Below are 24212 nucleotides of genomic sequence, written 5' to 3'. Positions count from 1 at the left end.
AGGAATCAGATCAGGGTAGGACCTGTTAGGATAACTCCCCTGACCCTTGTCTCACAGCGTCACCCCTGGAACAATAGCAGAGACGTCTGTTCTGCAAAGCCAGAGCTTCACATTCATTTTCTATTCATAAAGGTAATGCAGGCCGTCTGGCTCTTGATGATCACCTGTGGCCTCCTCTTCTGAGCACCGAGCCAAAGGCGGGGTTACAGAGGGGGGTACTATGGGAAGGTGGTGGTGGGGGGGGGTGATCAAATTTGAACGTGCTGATGCCTCCTCCGTAAACGAATCACCCGCCTCGTCGATCAGACCTTTACACAAATAATACATCCATCAGCTTGTCGTTTCCCCTGCCCTCTTTACCGTTATCTCCTCCCGAGGCGGTCAATATCCTCAGGGCCCTGATCAGATCACAGCGGTTCCATATTTAATAAAGCCTTCCCAGCAGCAGGGCTTCTGCCTCATCCCAGACCCACATTCATTTCCATTATAATTACCTGAGCTTCTCCCCAACCCCCCACCACAACCTGCCCGAGCCCTGGACCAGAATCCAATCTGTGCCATCGCCCACAGTAAATCTGGCCCATATAAATAATAATGTGCGTGCAAATGAAATGCGAAAGATTACATTTGGTCACATGAAGGAGGTTGGAAGACCTTAAGGGCTGAAGGCTCCGCGGTGTATCCTGGATCGAAGAAATATCTGAAGGTTAATTTGTTTTGATGTCGCTGGCAAAATCTTTGTGGCCCATCTTATTGTGGAGTGACATCGGTGTCGCAGTTAAAGGGACGGGGTACTAGAGGGTGAGGTTAATGGCAATGGTGCGTGTTGGTGGCTACACATGAGAGAAAAATATGGGACTAGATCAGACAAGAAAATATAAAAAATGATATTGATTTTTAAATGGAATGCTTATGCTTAATCTCGTAATTGTCAGTACTTTTTTGTAACTTGAAATACATGCAATGTTTTGTAAATATGTATGTATATGTGTTTATATATATATATATATATATATATATATATATATATATATATATATATATATATATATATATGTGTGTGTGTGTGTGTGTGTGTGTGTGTGTGTGTGTAAATATGTATGTGTTAAATATTAAGATGTCTCTTATACTCATGAAGGCTGCATTGGATCAGAAATAGTAAAAACAGCAATTTTTGTGAAATATTATTACAATCAATTCAAATTATTACAATCAATTCTAATAATGGCTTTCTATTTTTATATATTTAAAAAAATTTAATGTATTTCTTGGTGACAAATTTGAATTTTCAGCCCCATTACTTCAGTCATCAGTGTCACATGATCCTTCAGAAATCATGCTAATATGTATATATTATATTTACATATAAATATTTGGTGCTAAAGAAACATTTCTTATTATTTTTTGTTACTATCAATTATGACATTTGACTGATTATTATCAACAGTTGTGATGCTTAATATTTCTAAACCATTAATATAACAGAAGTATGTGTATACAACAGTTTATATATCTATACCATCTATCTAGCATGTCTATATAATATATTTTAAATGTACAAAATTTGTTGTTTATTTATGATCAGGATCATTTAAAATGAACTAGTTGAAGCAGAACAGGGATTCAGTATTATGCAAACTTAACACTATACGTTCATATGAATGTTAAAAAATAAATAAAACATCTTGCTGTTGATTTTAAAAACTCAGTGGATGCATCACATGTCTACTGCTGCACAGATTGCATTCAATTTCAGACTATAACAGCTGTCAATATAATACACTTTGGCCCGAGTGGAGGCATTCTAAATAAACTGTTTATGTCTATCCAAATGTCTGTTCTCTGGCAGGCATGTTTTCTTTCCTATAACAGTTCATCTTAAGAGTGCTATTGTAAACACACAGCCTATGGTCTATGGTTTGGTCTTCTCCAAACTCAATTAACTTGTCCGAGTCAAGCCTCTAACACACCACCTTGTTGAGACCCAGTAATGCCAACACACATATACACACCCAAACACACATCCTATAATTGCCGACTTCACTTTAGCGCATCTATTTCTTGTGGAATATCGATTGACTATATTTTGACTCTTTACAGCACAAGAGTTATTTAGGCTTTCGATGTACGAAGCTAAACTCTGCTACAAAATGCATTGCATTTCCCAAATCCCTTGATTGCAAAAGATTGATTCCTCTGTTCTTTATCCTAATGATGCTGTTGGATACTATTACACAAAGACTTTGATAGATGAAAGACGGCCAGATAGATACACAGCATGTCATATGATAAGCTTTTATGTTTTTCTTTGAGACCAGTTTATAATGTGGCAAATCTCTACAGAGAAACAGCGTCATGACAAAAGATCTGGGTTTGTGTCAGCAATTCCTGAAGTCTTGCAATCAAATGCCAAACATGATTAATACCCTGAGTGGTAAAAGGAAAAGTGGGTAGACAGAGACGAGAAATAGAACGAGAGCGAGATGGGAGAGGAACTTTCACTGCTCAAGATAATTTACTTGAGGGACAACTGAAATCTATTCAGGAAGCATTGCTGGATTAGTAGAAACTGTCTTTAATTAACAGTGACACTGTGCAACCTGTTCCATACGAGAGGAATACCAAATATTTAACTCTCTGATCTCATTATAGAAATAAACACATGGTGTGCACATTGACAACGGCTGTTGACTGTGCCAAAAACGTGTCCAATCATGGATCCTATCCTCCACAGAGTCTTACTCATGCAAGCATTCGCTTTCCTATTATAAATGCAACTACAAAGCATCGCTAATGGCTTCTGAATTATTTACTCCGGATCCATTTTTAGCTCTCCATAAAGCCTCGGCAATGGCTTGTTCTGTCATTGCAGATTGTGTAAATTGATTTTCTTTTACTTGTTTTTTCTGTATTGTTTTGATTGCAGAGCTTTAACTGACACCCACTTCTTTCTCCAGTCTTTTTGCTTTTTTTTATCACCAGTTGAAGATTTTATTTTGCAGGTGAATCATAATGTAGAGTGAAAATAAAGTACGGCATTTTAGTGCAAAAACCTGTATCTTATCCACTAATCATCTGCAATCCAGTTTAATCAGGTGCTAAATACCAGTGTGGTACATTTAAATTTAAAGTCATTCTCATTCATTTCAGCACACACGTGCCAGCTTTGAGTTTAAATTGTGGATATAATAGATGGCATTTTATTCCCAAAACATAAAATTAACACTTGACTGTCAGCGCAAAGCAGGAAGTAAGCTAAATTTGGTTTAAAATAGTCATTTATGTGCATTTCTAGCAATTGTGTCAGCAGTAATTGAACAAGTGATGGAGTAAATCAAACATACATCACACGGTGTACAAAAGCACACTTTCCAAGTATATCCAGCCCCAATAAAGTATGGCATATCATGGTAGCAAGAGTTGTGCTTCCCAAATTGCAGTCAGCACTGAATTTGTGGGCATGTTTGTGCTGTTGCCTGATTTGCATAATTCCTTTAGTGAATCAAATAATGCAAATAAACCATGCTATCATTCATAGTTAAAGCCTTGATGGGTGCTCTCTAATGCTGTGCAATGCATAATAACACCAACACTGATTGGTTGTTTTATTCTTCATTATGTCTTGCGGTTTGACAGTGTTAGTGAAGAACAAAGTAATGACATTATGACTTATCTGCGATGAACAGGAAATGTGACAGTAAGTAATGCGGTGGTATGTTGATTCCTGGAACTACAAACCTAATGCAGCCTGTGTTCCCCCTAAGTTAATATCTGCAAATTCATTGGAAATCGTCGATTATAGAATTGTTTCAATTTGGGTAGGGTTTCTGGTTGCCGTTTAGTGATGCGATTACCTATGAGAATGTATAATTGTATATGAAACATCATAAGGGGAAGGATTTTTTTCTCTCTTTTCAGGTAATTATATTCAGGTAATTGCATTGCCTACTTGACTTTCCCAAAGAGTCAAGTTTTGGCTATTTATCCACTGCTGGTAGATACTGTACCATCTGGCTGCACCATCTATATCATTCAAACATTCAGATCTAGACATGTACTTAAAGTTTGCAAACAGCATTTAATTAGATTTTTATTTTATTTTTTACCACACTTAAACAAGCATAAAAAGAACCTTTATTGGCTCAGAAACAGTGCAAATACATCAGATAACAAATCACACTTCTGATGATTCGAGCGGCTGCTATTGAAATGAACGAGAATGGCAAAGGATTATGCTTATAATTGGCAAAGATACTCATCTACAAAAATATTACTGTTATTTTATTCAAGAGAGGCTCTGTGACTGCCAACTTTCTTTAGAAACATGCTGAGTTAATACAAAGCATCACCAATGCGCCGCTGACTGACATGAGAACTAAATGCATATGTAAATGAACAAGTCTTCAGTTAGCGATTTCTCAGCATCACACGGCTTTCACGTAAGCGGGCTAGGAAAGTCTGAAAATAACTCTCTTCTGTATCAAGGAGATCTAAATGTGTTTAACTTACAAATGAAGTTTGCCAGTGCATCAGCATACCATTTCACTGGCGCTAATGAGAGCTGAAGAGAGGCTAGAGGGGCTTTGTGGGGTCTAACATGCCAACTGTGGAATATGCAAACTAAGCCCAAGTCAGGGGCGCATCAGATTGGCCATGCATAGCAAATTTGCATGCAAGCCCAAACAGTGCTGCTCTTGGGTTGCTTTGACGTCGCCCACCGTGCCACCGCAGTCCCCAAGAGTCAATGTAGCTTGATTACACTTCACACTCACCAAATTATAATGCAAATAACGTTCCAGCCATTAACCATGCAAACCGCTTGAAATGTGCACGTGTCCCCACGGTGTGTGATGTAAATTGCTATGTCACATTAAAAGTGACACCGGTAATTCTGCACATTGTGAAGTTATTGGGTGCCAGATCTTATGAGCCGTTGTGACAGCTATGCAGATGAGTGCATTTTGCCGTACAGAGTCAATTTGACACAGTCACAGGAGAGAGATTGCTTTTTTTAAGCATAATGAAAGCACACAAATTAAGAAATTACCTTTGAGCAAACCCAGCACTCCTCCCCATCTCACCGGAAACCCTACAATTTCCGTAGAGTCAGAATAGCCTCAGAATTAGTCTGACTAAGAATTATTTGACATTCATGTTCATTCATTTCTCATTTAACCATAACCGAATGATTTGAATATGGCCAGCTGAGAGGATTTATTAGAGGTGAGGAGAGCCTTTCCTACCTTCATATGCAGGATATGACTGCCATAAGCTTAGTTAGGCCATTTATTATCGTTTTCTTTTTCAGAATTGGGTGTTTTTTGGACGCTTTAATATGCCAGAGGTGGATTTTGTCTTCATATACATTCTGATGCTTTTTATGTAGATTTGATTCCTTTCGTCCTTTTCTGGGTTAATATATTCTAGAACTATGATAATAAATTGTATTTGTGAGCCATTTCCAGTTAGGCTTAAATTTTACATACATGTATACACACTGTTGGAAATTTAAATAACCTTGTGAGAATCATTAGTGTTTTTTTTTTTTTTTTGGAAAGTATACAGAGCCACAGGTACATGAAACACCCTTGCTGTGTCTCGAAGAACACAAACAGGCGATGAAAGTAGATTTTTATGCAAAACAAAAGCACAATAACAAGTTGTTTCATCTTTGAACAAATCAAATCATTTCAGTCCATATGTCTCACTCAACATGTTAGGATCTTTTTTTGCTGACATATGGCTCTCACAGCTGATTCGGTGACATGCCTCCGAAAAAGCCGTCCTCTCTCTTTGACGTTAAGAGGCAGATGACTGTGCGACTATAAAAAAAAAAAAGTGTCAGGAGCGATTTAATTTCCCTCCATCTGTCTAGAGTGCTAGTACACTAGGTGGGTAAGCACGCTGTTCTCCCTTTTAACATCACACCTCTCCTGCAATCGGAGCTCCTCGCGTGCTCATGCTTTAAACACACATCATTCAGAAGAGGGCTCCTGAGAGGGCTGATTGGCTCCTAATTAGAGAGCTTTGTTAATGACAGGTAGTGTCAGATGCTAATGAGGCCCTGATTGGAGTATTGGGGGAGTGGAGATGATTGGGATGTCTCGCAGTTAGAAGTCAAATACTCATCAGCAAAGACAAGGGGCTGAACAGGTTTCTAATCCTGAAAAACTGTCTGGGTTCATTCAGAACGGGATGGTCTCCGTCTCCCTGATCGCTCTTGATGTTAATGCATGATCACATCCGAACTGCTCCCGACACCTCAAACGATTGCAGATATCCATTCTGTGAAAGTCGCAGAACTCTTTCGTTCATCGATTGCTCAGCCGAGAGGAACGAGTGATGAGGACGCCATTATGTTTTTCATCAACAACCTACTTATAAAGTGCTATCTGCTAAAAATTCAGTTTCCATTGTGGATATGAAGAGGCATGGTGGGTGGACAAACTCTAGTGGAAACAATCTGATTTTACAACTTTGGCCTGCACATTGCTAGTGACACTGCAATAAGATCATTTATCAAGCACCATACACCTGCTGAGTAATTAGAGGCCCTGCTGTTAATTACAGTTTGATCATGCATTGAAATTCAATCAGGAGAGCTCTAAATAATGGACCACAACTGGTATATAATGCTGGTCATTATCACAAAATAAACCCTGACAGCGTGAACGGGTCTTGTGTCTCCCTGAAGGGGTTTATTTCATGATAATGATCGGCTGATTATACATTAATGTACAGTTTATTGCATATTATTCTTCTTAATAGACAGATCCCAATTACATATGGACATGGAATCATGATTGACTGAGTTGAAATGACTTTATATGAGTAGAACAGCTCAATAAACAGGAATTTGATCGTGAGTAACTTACATTTTAAAGACAATATTGGGTCTATGTAGGCCTACTTGGTGAAAACACTATTGTCAGTGGTTATTTTTTATCCACCAACAGTTTGAAAAGGAGCCACAGCATTGATTAAGTGAATGATTCAGTGATTCAATCATAAAGACAAGTCACTTTATCACATGAATGAATCAGTTTTTAAACTAATGATTCACACTCATAAAGACAGTTATTTGTTGACACTTACTGGTGTATCAATGTAACCTGCCGAAGGAGTACCTACAGCCATCACTGGAACGTGAAAATACGGAGTTAAGGCCCGTCACACCAAAAACAACAACTATCAATAGGGTCTACACAGTATTTCAAGCACATTACGGTCTGCCGCTTTAAATTCCTGAGCTCTTTAAAACTACTGATTGGATGTAAATGTTTTTTTATTGTTCATCAGTTCTTGCACTATTTGTTGTGAATGGGCCTTCATAAAGTGAACAGTTTCATTCATGTTGGACTACTCTCTCACAGCCAACAATGCTCCATGTCAGCCAATCAAATTCAAGAACTGAAACTATTTTAAATAATATTCACTTTAGAATGCTGCAGTCGACCAATCAGAACCAGAGCACCGCGTGTTAAACAAACACACAACAAGAACATAACTGTAGCTGCGAAACCCCCTCTGAGTTCTTTCTTCTGTTTATAAAAGCCCTGTGTAAAGCTGAGTGAGTTACTAAAACACTTTTCAGAGAGGCTTTGGGAGGGAAGGGGAGCCTGTGATATTCTTCCAAACACCGGCAGACCTTAAAGGTAGGACAGCTCTGTCTTAAAAATACACCAGAGAACCCAGAACTCTCCAAATGAGTTCTCTGGAGATCGTTCCCGACACCTGCAGTCATTTTTCAAATGATTTAATTGGTGAACTTAAGTTAGCTGATACCTACGCCAGTGTTTTGTTGCTAGGCATCTTGACACAAAGGTCTCCAGGTACAATTGACCCCATTGTGACACTACGTTGTACACAGACTGTTTTCGGAAGGGACTAACTTGCACATAGCCTGTGTATATTGGGGTGGGGTTTAACATTAATTCATGACTCCCATCACTGGGACTTGTGCTTTTTACTAAGATAATAACCAGCTTTTCCCATACTACTACTACAAGTGGCAAACACCTGCTTGCAACTACATATACGACACAAAGAGACTCCCCCTTCCTTTCTACGAGATCCCCATGCTTTCAGAGGACCTGTTTGACAGAAACGTGATTTTTTTTTTCTGCGATTGAACAGGTTAGGATGCAGTGCTGCAGCTCTCCTGTCTAAGTGGTCTTCTGATAAGAGGGAAGCTGAGATTTCTCTCAGTATTTCTCTCCTGGCAAACAGTGAACACAATGAGTCATGACACTATCCAAGGGCTGCAATGAAGTGTGTGGGTGGACAGCTACAGTGATAGTGACTGTATGAAGAGAGCTTGCTCATCCAGGACTGAGAGAGAGAGGGGGGGGGGGGGGGGGAGAGAGAGAGAGAGAGAGAGAGAGAGAGGGAGATGGAGGGAGAGAGGGAGAGAGGAGGCAGGGTGGAAGATGGATTTCCACACATTTATAATAGCTGTCACACCTTACATTCAGCAAGGCAATTTCACATTTGAGAATGGGACAGCGACTCAAATTAAAAATGACATTAATTTCTGCCAGCCTGCACACATTGCATTTTTCATCCCGCATGAAACACCTCTTGATTAGGCTCAGGGAAGACACAAACGTACCGCACAACAATAGGACTGTCTGATTGGATTCTGTGTACAGGACGTCTTGGGGAAAAATGTATGAAAGGGTGTTGTTTCTGAAATCCTGTTTTCCCCCTGAACATTCCTCTATTTGTTTCTTAAGTCTTTATTTTTTATTTTTTTATCCTGCACTCTAAAACATTTCTAATTAGGAATGTAAGACAAAAACAGTCCAAATCGAGATGTAGCTATTGTTATAGTTGAAACCAACTCGACAACCAAAACATTTAGCAGTGTAATTTCAGTAGCAGAGATATTGAAGCCAAAGTGCCTAGTCTGAGGCTACCAACTTAAAATCTGACCTCTTGAGCTTTATTTGAACCAATTAGGAAATCATTTTGTCTATGGTGTTACATAAGGATTTCATTCATTCATTCATATTTTTTTCCTGGTGATTAAATTTTAATGTCTCACTACTCATTTTAAAACCTTTTATAAAGATTGCTTTAAGAGTTATTTCACTTAATTAAAACAATCTTCATATTTTAGGCTCCATCAAATGGAGAGCCAAGACAGTACCAGATTATTTAAATAGTAACATTCTGATAAAACCAAACATTTAAAAATATTAATATGCAGTTAATGTTACCATAAACTGCACAGGCCCAACAATATGCAAGATTATAAACAAAAAAAGAAATGTGCAGAATTTCAAAACCGACAATTTTATAAATACATAGACAACAGAGAAGTGCAATTTATAGTCATAGCTGGATCGTTTGTTTTCTAAATGTCAAATGAATTTGGTTTTGTGCTCATGGCAGCTATTAATTCAGCTAACACATAACAATGTGTTCAGAAACCATGTTTATCCTCTTGGCAAGTGAACTTGTATTTAATATATTTGTATTACCTTGCATAGTTTAGTTCATGTTTTCAAGGATGAGGGCATGTCAAGAACTCTGTCTGTGTTGGCATGTGTCTAATCTAGCTGCTTCTACCAAGTAAAAGATGAATTAGTGCCAAAAATACAATAATGGGCACATACTTGGAAACCAACAATAAAAGACACTTGTTCCTCCTCTTAAGCCTATTTATGTCATTATTCTATCAATGCATTTTTTTGTTGAATTGTATTTGGGTCATTCCATGAAATCGGTGCCTTTTCCACTTGGAAAAATTAAAAAACAAGTTTAATCATTATACATTTTTTTAAATATCCATGAAATGTACAAAATGACAAGAAACTGTATTGTGCCAACTCAGGCTGTGTAATTTATTATTTTTTTACTTTATGTTTTGGTATTTTTTTGTCAACCCTGTTACCGACACAAGCATCCAGGGGTACATTTAAACAACATAAAATGCGAAGGGACAAAAATTACAATTTGCATAATCAGACTTTAAAACAATATTTGCAGATTTACTGATTTAGCAATACAGTATATTACTTATCTAAGTCTTGCTTGTCTTGCTATTTAAAATTAAACACACACACACACACACACACACACACACACACATATATATATATATATATATATATATATATATATATATATATATATATATATATATATATATATATACGTACATATATATATATACATACATACATATATACATACATCATAATTTTCCCACCATTTACCAGTTTCAAGTTAAAGTTGCTGCCGTCTATTTATAGAATATTCAACAAATTGATAAATGTTAATCAAATGATTAGTAGCTCATAACTTCATAACTTGCTCACAAAGACGTCACTTGTTAACACTTGTTTCATTCCTGAATGAATCGATGTTTCCCGCTGACCAGAGAGAGCATTTAGTACATGAAACATTCAAATAATCACAGAAGTCCTGGAATAAAAGTTTATAGGTCGGATATAACCACTGCTGTCTACAGAAGCGATCAAAATAGAACGAGTCACTTTTTTGAAAGTGACGTCGCTTCTCATAAAGAGTGTATCATTTACAGTGTAACAATGATGTAACCTCCAAGAAATTATGTCTTGAATTTACATTATTTTACAAGGTTTTTTTAATGACATGAAATCAGGGGACACCAATAAAACTATTTATATTTTATAGAAAATATGCATACTTATGCAAAAAACAATGCTTAACAATTAGACTATATTTAGAACAATATGCAAATGTGATTTTTATATAATTTTGCCTTCATTTTGCAAATAAAATGTCCTGCTGAAAAAGAAAAATCTAAATGAGGGACAGGCCAAAAACCTTAGCCTTATCAGCATAGATGCTATTTAAATTACTTAAAATAATATATATATATATATATTTTTAAACTTTTTTTATGTAAAAAAAAACATTCACAGTATTATGTTTTTAAACTGCACATTTATTTATTATATTAAATCTCTTTTTGATTATTTCTTAGGGAAGCAAAAGGCATAGATTTTCATGGAATGACCCATTTATTTCATGCCTGTGACCCTTTCAGTCATATATGTATATATGTATATGTATATATATATATATATATATATATATATGACCAGCATTACTCTAATGAAGTATTTCTAAAATTATATAAGATGCATCTCACTATGTGTGTAGCCTTTAACAAGACAGAATCATATTTACGGATGTAAACAGATGTGAGAATGAAAACAAACTTACACAAGAGCTGTTGGGCTCTGTATTCAACTTTGTGCATTTTAATCGTTGTGCATGTTCTGGCATACAATCTTTTGCAGGTATATTCATTTCTTTTGAATCACAAATCAATTGCTTGAAAAAGTTGAAAATAAAAACCATGAGTGAAATGGTTCAAAACTCTTATTTTATTAGTATTTTTTGTATTTTTTATCATTTTTTTTAAATCTTTTCCAGACAAACACATTGATTTCTGGACCACAGTAGAGGATGGAAACCTTCCACAAACATTTTTTATTATTATTATTATCATTATTATTTGAAAATACAAATATAAAATTATACTTTCCACATCTGAGATGTGAGAGACCCCCATCCACTTTAGTTTATTTTACAACAGGGCTTGAGCAAGCCATACAAGAAGACCTGAAAGATGCTTTCAGACGTCAGTCCGTTCAGTCAGTTCTCGTGGTAAAAAGTCCGTTAACATTAAAAAATGGGCAAGTGTTAGGAATGGACAAGGCAATCAGCGAGGCCGAGGCCTCAGGAGAAAATGGGAGACGAGTGTCAAAAATAAGACCCTCCACCTAAAGACACCATATTAACCGTACCGTCCCCATTGAGCTACACGTCCTCGTGAGGTTAACACAGCTATAACTACTAGCGGGCCTCCAGGTACATGACATGATTCAACAGCCAATGAAACAAACAGTGTGGACTAGCATCAGTTCACCTAAAATGAGGAATAATGAGACAGTTTCAACAATTTAACAGAGATATATACACTATACATATATATCTTGTATATGTATACAAGTATACTGTACACTAGACATTACAGTGTAGAACGTTTCACTGCTTTATTAGCGGGATGATCGTTTTGGCCATTGCCTAGCACTTGCCGCAAAATTCAAGTGTAAATGGATACGGTAGTTCACTCCCAAAATCACTCAACACCTTCCAGGTCATTTTCTTTTTTCATTTAAATTTTTTTTTTAAACCAACAATTTTCCAATGATTTAACTAGTCTAGCAAGATGTGTAACATTCATCCGCTGTAAACTGCTGTCCATGGAAAACAAAATAATGGCAACAGAGCCATGCTACCTTAAAGTCCAAGCTACAAGATCAAATTATGGGTTAAGCTAATGGATACGAATAAAAAAAGAAGCTGTTTAAAAGAGTTGCCAACCTTCATTTTAATCAAGAGTCAAAGCAGAAGGGAAATGTGCTTCATCTGCTGTTAAAACATTTGCCTTTATCACTGACCATCTAAATGTGTACCAACACCTAAATGGATGCTGGATACTCATCCAACTCAGAAGAACTAACCACCTACTGTTGCAGTTTAAAAAGATGTCTTCAGTAAGAAAATGCTGTGCACATTTCATCCCGACAGCACCTTTAAATTTAGCTCAAATGTACTGAATAAACTTGAGTTAGACACCTTTCATTAAAAGTTGTGCTGATCGTAACTCACTAGTAGCATAAAAATCTCCCTTGTGAAGGTGGCTCATGTTTGATATCCCTGAGAACAGATGTGATTCAGGAATACAGATTCAGAGTGAAACTGGTTTTACACTAAAGTCAAGCTAATTAGTGTCACATGCTGTCTGGTATCGAACGTAGATGCTGAATTAAAATGAAAAGCTGGCAATGCAATTAAAAAGCACAAAAACGATCATATTCTATGTCCCCGGTGACTCAAAACTAAAGTATGTGTTAATCTAGGCATACATTTTTTAGTTTTTTTTGCCGTAGGCCACTGGGATTTTTTTTTGAAGAGTATAAATATCAAAAACCTTTGACAGTTTTATCCATATCTATAATGATTAACTCATATCATCATTACTTACATGAATGAAAAATTCATATTTTCTTTTGTAATAAAATCATAATTATAGCTTGCGTCCCTCTTAAAAAAGAAAGTTAAATGGTTTTGCATATCTAGCGTTAGCATTTAAGGTAGTATGGCACACCCCTTTTAAAACATTCAAGGGTGGGGATCCAATTAATGCCTTGATTACGATTCTGTCGTACAGCAATTTCTTTCTCCTCGATTTCATCAGTGAGAGCTTTGGTTAGTTGAAACCATGTGAGACCAGCAAAACAGTGGAACAAAAAGGAGAAAAAAAAAAACAAGAAAAAAAATTACTATGAAAATAACGCTCAGCATTTTTTGTCTTTTTGTCTTTAAATGATTATAAAGAGAAAGTTCTATCCTTACTGGTCCTACGATTGCTAATGAATACCTCTACATCTTAACATTAAGTACATAACACCTACAACTACTCACTAAAGAGAGAGTGAGATATAGAGAAAGGGCCAAACGACAAAAGGAGAATGAGGGGGGAAATGTGAAAAATACCAACCAAGAAGTGTATAGACCACTACACTGGCATCAAGACAGCACTCTTTTACAAGGTAAAGTCATATTCCTGTTTTTTTTTTTTTCTGTTGTTTTCTTCTTTTTTTACACACTACTAAAATACAATGATCAACATAAGATTACTGAATGAAGTGACAGGGAATGAAGAGAAACAATTGATAAATACAGTACATAATATCTGTATTATTGTCAGTTATATTTAGTATAATCATTAACATCCACAAAAATATTGATAAAAATCCATCCCTATTTAAATTCAAAACATGTTCGGGATAATTTTCTTACTTTCTTTTTTTTATACGTTTGTCTTTTTTAAAACAGCTCAAACAGTTAGCACAAAGTTTTTTTTTTTATCATTACTTTTATCACGTCTCCTTCTTGAGAAAGAATCCAGCATTCTGCCTCACCTGTTAGTTTAGTGAAATGAAAAATAATTTTAAATAAACGAAAATCAAACATTTTCAACAAGATTGAATAACAGCATACATCAGTCAGTTCATATTTCTAAATGCCATTTGTGTCTCATCAAATCCAGTCCCCACATGTACAACAAATGTGTGTAGCAGCTACTGGTTTCAATCAGTTTCAGTGTTTCTGAGGAAATGAACTATTGCTACCAATAAACTCATCTGTCATCTCTGATATTCTAGAATAAGATATTATTTAAAAGTACAGTCTTTGAATCAATGCAAGCCAAGACTCCAGATTCGTAAGTGTTATCCCGTGTGGAAAGAAACGAACGGCTTCCACAGCGGTCCTTCACGTGACCCACGTTAGAGACTGTCAGTTCACATGTGCAAATAGAAAATGATAAATTCTCTCTCACAGTGCAATGATTTACTTAATTTCAAAACAACACTTTAATATCTTTTTCAATATCTGTCTCAGGCTAAAATAAATTAATTTGTAATCTCCTTTAAAGTCATTCTCACAGGACTGAGGTAATGGTAGAAAAGATGGGTTTTTCCTAATCGTAGAGCAATTTCAAAACACTTTGAAATATTGCCTTTGTTATTCGAATCGTTCGGCACTGACACTCGATGGGAAAAAGAAGCTCACGCCAGAATGTCAAATGAAACGCTAACATGAAATGTCTCGACACGGTTTGAAATCATAGTTCATGTGTGCTTTGGATTTTGTTGTGATTTGTTATCTTTTGTTACAATGCTGATTTCTGTATAGCTTGTGAAGTAGATTCTCTTTGTAAGCTGTGCACATCTTTAACGTACTATCTAATCCATATGCTGGTATAACACCTGCACAGTTGTAAAGCCGACGGTATTTACAAAGCGAGCTAACAGTGTTCGATTGAATTTCGTCCGTACTGGGGTAAATCACGGCCTTTGTGCTACAGATGGACCTCGGTTACTGCATTGAGCCTCGAAGATATTTTTGAACTGACATATTTCGGCTTGCACACGATACAACCTCTATGACACCATCACAAAAATATGGTTCTCTCTCAGAAACAGTTTGATGCAGTGAACAGAATAATATATACAGTTTCAGAATTCTTTTCTTTTTAAATCTCATTTCACAAAGTATTAAAAGGAAAGCTTTTTTTTCATTTTTTTTTTCATCGACAACAAAAATGACATTTATAAAAAAGGACTGTGAAAATATTGTAGTCCTCTTATTGCCCAAAATAGGTAATCATGGTTAACAAGACATCACAATAAACATAGAACTGAGCTACTAAGATTTTTTTGAGTTACCCACTCATTGCGGTTTAGTCTTGAATTAGAAATGTCATTTCAATCCATTTTCTTGCTTGTGTGAAAAGTGATAGACGAGGGCTGTGAAACGAAACCGCTATTGGAATATTACTACCAAAACAGAACAAAAAAATTACATTTTATGTTTACATAGTCGCTCTCATCAGAGAACATTCAAGAACAATGAAGAACATCTAGAAACTCAAACAAACGTTGGTTGATTCAACGTGTACACAATAAAGAAGGCTAAAATGTTTCTAAAAGGAAAAAAATTAAATTAAATCCTAATTCAAGGTCAGGGCTACACTAGGATAAAATATTCAAAAGCCAGGATTTCAGTATAGTACAGCAGATTGTTTAGTTGTTTTTGTTTTTTTGTTTCTTCTTTCTGAGATGATTCAGACATTTGGGTTTGTTCTTCGCGTGGAGCCATCTCAGCTTTAGATTCCCGTTCAGCGCTGTAGTGCTTGAAGTTTAATGGCCTTTACCTGTACACAGAACCAATTAGAAACTCCGGCCAGTCTTCCCCGGGCCTCCTGATAAACTCTGCTGAAACAAACAGAGAAGTTGCTTAAAATCCCCCATACTTTCAGTAAAATGTTGAGTGTGTGTGTGTGTGTGTGTGTATAAAGTGTGCTGCATCTGAGCCTTGCTGGTGACAAGTCTGAACACATTTGACTACCAGAAACATATTTTTCATTATCTTCCAATGATAGGAAAAAAAACATCTTTCGTCATTCGTATACAAATACACTACTGTTCGAAAGTATGGGGTCAATTAGACTTTATGCAGTAATTTAATCAAAGTGACAGTAAACCCATTTATAACCTTACAAAACATTTATGCATTATTAACAAATGCATTATTGTTTCCATATTAAACAAAATATTAATATATTGATACTTTAATAATAAAAATGATAATCTTAGAATTATTTCTGAGTATTTCAGCTCTTCACCCCAGGAACAAATTACATTTAAAAAAAATATTATTTGGGGGGGGGGGGCTGGGGTACCTTTTTGTTTGAACAGTAGTGTAAATGACATTATGCATTTTTTTTCATAACTGATATTTTTTATAAGAAAACTAATTTTACTTCCAAAACCTTATTCTTTCTTTCTTTCTTTCTTCCTTTTTTTTCTTTTTAAATGGTTTATTTATTTTTAGCTTGTAGTTTATAAATTTTGTCATTTTGTACAATTCACATGAATTTCAAATACAAACTGATTTTCTAATGAATCCAAGGTTTTTAAAAGCATAAATCGGCTTTGGAAGTACATTGTGTTTGAAAAACTGAAGCTTCCAATCCTACACAGTACATCTAGTTTAAACATAAACCATGTATTGATTCAGTCTGGCTGAAAGATTGAAGTAGAGATGTTATATCGTCAGTTATATCAATCATCACTCCACCGTCAGCTTCTTTTCATTATAAGGTTCGGTTGTTTAGGCTCAGATACAGAACACATTGGCACTTTTATACGAAAACGTCTTATCTACATGGGGTTCAGACACGACACATATGTTAGTGTATCAAGCATGCAGAAACTCTTCGGATGTCCATTCAACCAGGAAATATCTCTGTTGCTTTCTCTGACTGCTGGCGTGTACTTCAATCAAACGTTTGGAGAATCCACACAGACGGAGCGATTCTACCTGCTCATTAAATCAATCATCCGTCTTGCCTCGAGGACAAAATGAGAAGCTCTTTGGGAAGATTATGAGCAACAAAGCGCAGTTCGCAGGCCTCTTATTCAGAAGACAGGTCACAGGTAAATGCCATGGAGCCACAGAGTCTGGCGTAATCGCACTTGATGCTTCACCGTAGGACAGAAAAAAACAGTCTGGGTGCAAATATTAACTAAGTATAGGGGAGGGATTTTGACCGAATAAATGCGCATCCACTTATCCACACATACACCGCATTTAAATAAGCGAGTCGTCTCTGATTTAGTCAAATCTGGCATCTCAGCATGTACTCAAAATCACCTTTAAGTCCTTAAGACCTAGCTATACAAGCACAGTGATTATGGAAACAATGCCTTATCCAAAAAACCTGATGAATTACATCAGATGGCACCGAAGTCAACAGATTCTCAGCAAAGAGGGCTCGCTTCCAGGTGCACGCTAATCAAAGCCGCAACACCTGTGCATAATATCCAAATACAGCACTTCATAGAGGATATGAGTTGATGTGTGTCGGGCTGTCGCAACAACTCTGGCAGTGAAAGAAAGCAACTGCGCAGTTCTGAGTAGACCCGCTCGCAGACATCATGCATGAAAGGAACAGTCGAATGACAGACAGGCAGGCGGAGGATAAAGGAGGAACTAGCGGTAAAAAGTAAGGGGGAAATGTGTAGCCGCCACACTTAAGGTGTTTGCGAAGCGGGAAACACTTTCAGGCTTTCAAAGGGCTTCAAAATGTGGAATCAATAATAAAATAGATGTTCAACGAGAGATAAGACTTCTGAAAACCAGGTTGTTGCATATGAAGTTTAAATTTCCTTGTCTGAGATGTAAAAGCCCTGTAAAAGCCTGGAGTGTTGATGAAAAATAAAAGCACTACACGGAGTCAACGTAAACTCATCTGAGATCAAAATGAGAGGTAATCAAAATGAATAGGCAGATGGAACAGGAAGATAGTAGTGAACAGATACATAATTATGAAGGTACAAATCAAATATATATATATATATATTTCATAAATGGTACAGGATATCTACCTCAAATGAGATGGCAACCAACCACCTGTTAGGTTTCAATGGTATCCATTTGTAAAAGCTGTCGCAATCAACGGACCCTAAAAGTGTACAGTTAGTAATGGTGTCAGTATGCATTCTGAGTGAAAAGGCTAATATGTCTATCACTCTTAAGTCATTTCAATCATCGCATGTGTTGCTAGCATGAATGAATGTTATATAAACTATAAAGATCAGTTCACATCATTCCCTTGGTCTGATCTAGGTGGACAGCAGGGGAGAGCAAGAACAACTGTAACACTCAGTAAATGTAATATACTTATTGTGCCCATATTTTAACACCTGAATGAACTGGATCAAACATCAAATCGTATTGAAAGGATTGTGACCTTTGCCAGACTTTTAAAGAGTGCATGACTGAAACATTGCAATATAAACAGTATACAAGCTACAGTGTGGAAGCAAATTAAGCAAAGTTGTAATAAAATTTAAAAGCGTACCAAAAAAAAAAAAAAAAAAGGAATTTATGGTTTTAGGGACATAATTATATTTACAATAAAAAAAAAAAATCATACAATCTTTGCCTTTTTTTTTTTTTTTTTTTTTACAACTACTAAAATAATACCTTTTTTTTATAAAATGTAAAATTAAAAATACATACAAACAGTAGACTGACAGTTACATGAACTAGAATTATTGACAATTACATTTTCAATTTTCTGTATCACCATTTATGCAGTATTATATACTTTTCTCACATGTTACATGTATTCCTGCTCTCCATATTTAATTTTTTTTTTTTGCCACACAATGAAGTAAAATGGAAAGAAATATTTACATTTCAAAGAACAAGAGAGCATAGAAAGTATGCTTTTCAACAAAGATCAAGTAATTGCATATATTGTAGTCATCTACATTCATGCCAACAATAACAACATTAATGAATTCATCTGAAATCAAAATTCATGCAGCAAACATAAGCAAGAGACAAATGCTGTCAGAAATCACATATAAGCCTCAATCTGAACAGGAGAACTGTGAACTTCACCGGTGTCAGGTTTCTGTCCAAACACAAGTGTAAACATTAGCCAGATGTATCCACCTGTTTCCTAAAGTGCTTACCGCGTTTTAATATTATGGGAGGCACTTCCGGTTTCGGGAAGTTTGGCTCAAAAATACTAAAACATATAATTTCAAATCAGAAAGTTGCACTACAAATAATCCTCATCCGTCAGTTTGACAGAATGAGCTGTTCTATTTTCAGACGTCAGAAAAATAACGTAACGCCTGGTATTTTAATGTGACCTGGTATAAGGAGAATAACTAAGGCAAGTGCTCTTCTAAACCCAATACATTCTTTTCCTCCTGGTTATTTTCTTTCTTCTCTTGTATTCCACCGTAACAATATGAAAAAAGACAACATACACTGTGCATTTGTGGTCTGCTCTCTTGATTTAATTTACGAAACATCCCATGAATAATTCACTGGAATGCACTAAGAATCTCTAATTTTTCTGCCCAAAAATCCTCACTTCTCTTTGCAGGTTTGTTTTCACACGGATGCTTTCAAATGTAATTGTCTCCCCTTTCTGCTTCTAATCCCTATTAGCAATGTTTACTGGAATGTTTCTGAAGCAGGTAAATACAATATTTGTATTCACTTTGAAATACAATCACTCAGTGTTAATGGAAATTTTTGATTAAGGCAACATATAGACATTACCACAGTGATTTCTTTTTCTGTATTACATATGCAGAAAAAAAAATCGAGATTTGGGGGTTAATTAATCGTATTTTGTTCACAAGCTAATTGTTTACAGTTTACTCCAATAATTTCCGCAAGATGTGTCAAGGGGCGTAAGATCCTTATCTTTTATAAAAAAGCTTTTTAGTTTGTGAGGACACTACAGAGGCTAACAGAAACAGCAGTATATGTCAGACAGCTGAAGAAAAAAGCCTTTCTTCCTCTAGAGCACTGTCAATCACTAGTGAGATGTTCTGAGGGTTTGAGGCCAACCTAAATTTGACTATGTAGGTTAGGAAAACTCCATCTGAAAGTCAAGCGCAAGGTGACATTGTTATTCTGAAAATCCCGTTTAGATTTAATGAGTGCCCGGTCTGTTTTGCAAACTGTACTTAAGGGCAGAAGAAAGAGAAAGAGAGAAAAAAACGAGTAATTTGCTTTTCCTCGCAAACAAGAGATTGAAGGGGCATTGAAAGCAGAATGAATCAGAGGTGTGTGCAGATAGGCAATAAACAGTGTCCTCACATACAAAGGCTCTTATTCATTTTTCCAGCAGATCTGGACGGTGGTTCAAAAAACGTCCGGAGCCGGTAATTCCCTCGGCATCTTGTGAATTAGTGCGGCCTCCCTCATCAACCCCCCTGTGAGTCGGCCCTGCTCCTTTTCTCTTCCGCCTGATACCTGCTCCATCTCTCTGCTCCGTTAAAGGTTAAAAACTAATGCACGGAAGGAATAATGAATGCCTATGGCTTCAAAGGGCAAGACAACATATTCTTATGACAGGGTTTCTCACAAGAGTTGATTATCGCCTTATTGATTTACATATGCACTTTGTGTGGGGGACCTTTCAAAGGCTGCCTCTGGTATGCCCATCATCTGCTCGAAAAATAAAAAAGCCATTGTGTGCTGGAAACAAAATACCGGGTTGAAAATGAGAGAAGAACTAATTGTGAGATTTCTGTCCTCCGGGCTGGCACATGAACAAAAGCACACTGACACATCACACTGCTGCTGACAGCCGGTACAAGTTCACAGTTTGTTATCCTGAAGTTGACAGAGAGGGAGGAATGCTGGTGGGAATGCAGAAATGTTAGCAATGCTAAAACCAACGCTATCTAACTCAAGCTATTTGCCAGGGCACCTGCTTTGCACTAATGAGACTGTGATTTCACATTTTTCAGCCTTCAAAAGAGACATTTTTATAGCCTTATTCCTGATAATTTGTATGGGTAAAACATGCACATCTATCACACCTTTTGACCCACTGCAACCTAATACATCTGAGATGATTTATTTAGTACTTTTTCACATGTATTTGCTTCTTTTGATTTCACATACCCTCATATCACACATTCTTTTAGTCCTATTAGTTGTGTTAAAATTAATTATTCCTTGAAAACAAATTTAATTTTAAAATGTATTAGCTACTTAATTTATTAGCTAGATAACAATGTGGAGGGAATTCATAAAAACTATGCACCACTTTTGCGCAAGGTATTTCATTCCTTTTGGACAAGCATGGCTCATTGCTATGCAAATTGCAACCGGATTCTATTTAAATATAATTTTATTCAGTATGGTGCATGGATCAAATTTGGTATACAGTTATAAATAAAGATTATTAAGATTATGTTTTACAAGAAGATACTTGTCAAAATCTTTGTAATTATTTAATAAACATTTCTGAGTGAAAAATACTGGACTTTTCCCACTCAAACTATGGCAAAGTATTCACTCCATAAAAACTACAATAGCAGCTACATGAGTCTAAAAGCGCTAACTCTGGCAAGGTGGTAAATGAATTAGGTGGCAGAAAACAAAGAAACAGGGATGGAGGTGTATAAGGTACTTACAGCAATGCTGTGTCCAAAGCCGGAGCCGGGCTGGGGACTAGCAGCGCTAATGTAGTTGCCCACACCGGAGTCCTGGCTGGTGGGGCCGTACAGATCAGCCACTGGCCCGGGACTGCTGGCTCCAGGAAAGGCTCCAGGCCGGGGCGGGTTGTTGCCTGCCGGAGAAGCGGCCATGCCAACAGTGATGTGAGCAGGGTTGCTAGTCAGGAGTGCTGGTGTGTAGTATGACTAACAAGCTTAGCACAAGCATGCACTATAAGCACAAAACATCATATTTTGACAGGACGTTGTGTGTGTATGCCTATACTGCCTGAGGTGTTTCAGGAATAGAGGCCTAATGTCTTCTTTATGGTTCATCCAAAAGGAATGAAATTAAAAATAAGGAAGCTGGTCATCAATTCTTGCAGATAAACACACACACACTGCATAATACAAACTAGTCAGCTATCCTTCAAGCTAGTGACAACTGCAGCAATACATCTCATCATTCATGCAGATGAAAGAACACTTAAGTGTGTCGGACACATCTCGCCAGCATTCACATGGCATGCATGCTGCTCAGGTAAGTTTTTGGTGAGCTGGACAGCTTTGTGATGGAGATCTATGAATTTTTTTACACCTCTGAGGGCATTTGTGATGTTTAAAAGTGTGAGTGAGAATGAATGGCTGCCTTGCAGATTCCTTTGATTATCCTAACCTCACCCTGTCTCTGCTCTCGTACACTCCCTTTCCCCTCAATCTCATATCAAGTACTCTACACCCATCCTCCTTCAAATTTGACTGCCGGTTCTCCAGTCCCTTTCTGAAAATTGCATGGGGGATTTTGCCACAACACCCCATATCTAATCAACACCTGTCACTGAGGAAGTAGTCTCTCCTCCTCCTCAATTTTTAATTAAAAAAAAAAAAAAAAAAAAAAAAAATATATATATATATATATATATATATATATATATATATATATATATATATATATATATATATATATGGTTGTGATTATCTGGCAGTTCACGTCAGGGGGCTATCAGGCCTAGCAGCCGCCTGGAAACCAGGAAATTGCTGAGGGTGTCTTGGGTAAAACGCGTTGAAGACTGAATCATGGAGTTTCCTCTCCACTGCGAGCATGACTCCACTTTTGCTGAAGCTAAATTCAAGTCTGAAAGCAGAAACTGTTGAAGATGAAGCCTGGGAAACACTCGCCAAGCACAAATTGCAAGTAAAACTTGACCGTGGTGAATAAATAAAATGTTGCTGGGTCATTTTGAAAAGAAATTCACAATAAAATATATTTCAATTCAAATTGTAAAAATGATAGTTTAGTGACATGGGCAATTCTAATCAAAGATGTTGCCATGTACATGCTTTATTAAAAATAACTTTTGGAATAAAAAGTTTATCAAAGATTTAATAAAGTTGTCTCTAGGGCTGTCACTTTTGTGAAAAAATCATTTTCGATTTTTAAGACATAAGTGTTCATTGAATCGATTGTAAAATCGATTTTCCATGTCTTTTTTTTTCAACGTCAAATAAAGGATGAACGTAAAGAGAGCGCTGGAAACGCACAAGTCAGCAATATTTCTTATTTATTGGCATGAAGTTTCGTGCAGAATAACAAACAGCAACAGGAGTGCAACATTCTCGAAAAAATATATATGCAGAGGGGATGGCTGCCATAACAAAAGAAAAACATCACTGCAGGCTTCAACCCGGCTGCATTTATGATTTAGGCAATTCAAAAATCTCCAAGATTATTTTAAATAATGATTCAATCCATTTTTAAACAACTGTTCAAAAAGAAAACGCGCACCTACCGCACTGATGTCCCAGGGACACTCAGGTACAGCTGTGCAAGGTGGGGGTATTACTGCTAATTTTCCACCACAAAAGCTGGTCGCTGTCAGCTTGCAATGGTCCATTTCATAACTCAGAATCTCCTGTTACTAGATGCGCGAATGAGGCGAACTCGTGTCTACCGCGCGGCGAGACCTCCAGACCCGCGTAAACGCATCTTTACATTGACTTAACATTGAAATCATTTGCGCCAGACGCTTTATTCGCGTTTGGTGTGAATGCAGAGAGATCGCTTTCTACGTCACTGGGTCTTATAGGCGCGTAAAATTGCTGTTATTTTCTGTCTAGCTTTCGCAAAGCATACTGCACTTTCGGAATTCTTTATTTTCTTTTATGCTTGTTTGTGAGTTTTGTTACATCTATATTTTTTAATTGTTTAATTATTTTAAAATGAATAGTGTACATATTTGGTTAAAATCGATTACCTATTTTCATTTTCGAAACTTTTTTTGGTTTGTCCGATCGATTGTGCAATCGATTTTCGAACTAAAAGTGACAGCCCTAGTTGTCTCTAGATCGAACATTAAAAAACACAAAACAAATATATGATAAATGATGTGTTGTCGTAAATTTGAGTTTCATGGTTAGAAAGGAATATTTAAGTTAGGATAGATTTCTCAGTTGACAAAAAAACATGTTCAAAATAAAAAACAAACTAGACATTTTGTAACTATCTGAAACAAGTTTAAGCACTAAGATACTAACTAGAAATAAATAAAAACTAAACCTGAACTAAATCTGAAGCTGAAATAATAATATTAACAGTAA

The 24212-nt window shown here is 36.5% G+C and overlaps 1 protein-coding gene across 11 annotated transcripts in view; it reads right to left on the bottom strand.

Moving 5' to 3' along the window:
• Positions 1-13744: 13744 nt before the first annotated feature.
• msi2b (musashi RNA-binding protein 2b) overlaps positions 13745-24212 on the bottom strand; it is a 277421-nt gene continuing 266953 nt past the window's right edge. For 7 of the 11 annotated variants that reach the window (XM_059514191.1, XM_059514188.1, XM_059514194.1 and 4 more), the window contains 3 exons: positions 21594-21748; positions 18021-18097; positions 13745-15842 (listed from right to left, as the gene is read on the bottom strand). In XM_059514191.1, the coding sequence (XP_059370174.1) occupies positions 18056-18097; positions 21594-21748 (197 nt within the window). In that variant the 3' untranslated portion in view covers positions 13745-15842; positions 18021-18055. Of the gene's footprint in view, positions 15846-18020; positions 18098-21593; positions 21749-24212 lie in introns of all 11 variants that reach the window. The other 4 variants (XM_059514197.1, XM_059514198.1, XM_059514189.1 and 1 more) reach the window with 3 other exon arrangements.

Source organism: Carassius carassius, chromosome 28 (assembly GCF_963082965.1).
Source record: "Carassius carassius chromosome 28, fCarCar2.1, whole genome shotgun sequence".
In the NCBI taxonomy this organism is placed as follows: Eukaryota; Metazoa; Chordata; class Actinopteri; order Cypriniformes; family Cyprinidae; genus Carassius; species Carassius carassius.
Note: the sequence above shows the minus strand (reverse complement) of the source record. Positions and strands in the feature narration are given on the sequence as shown.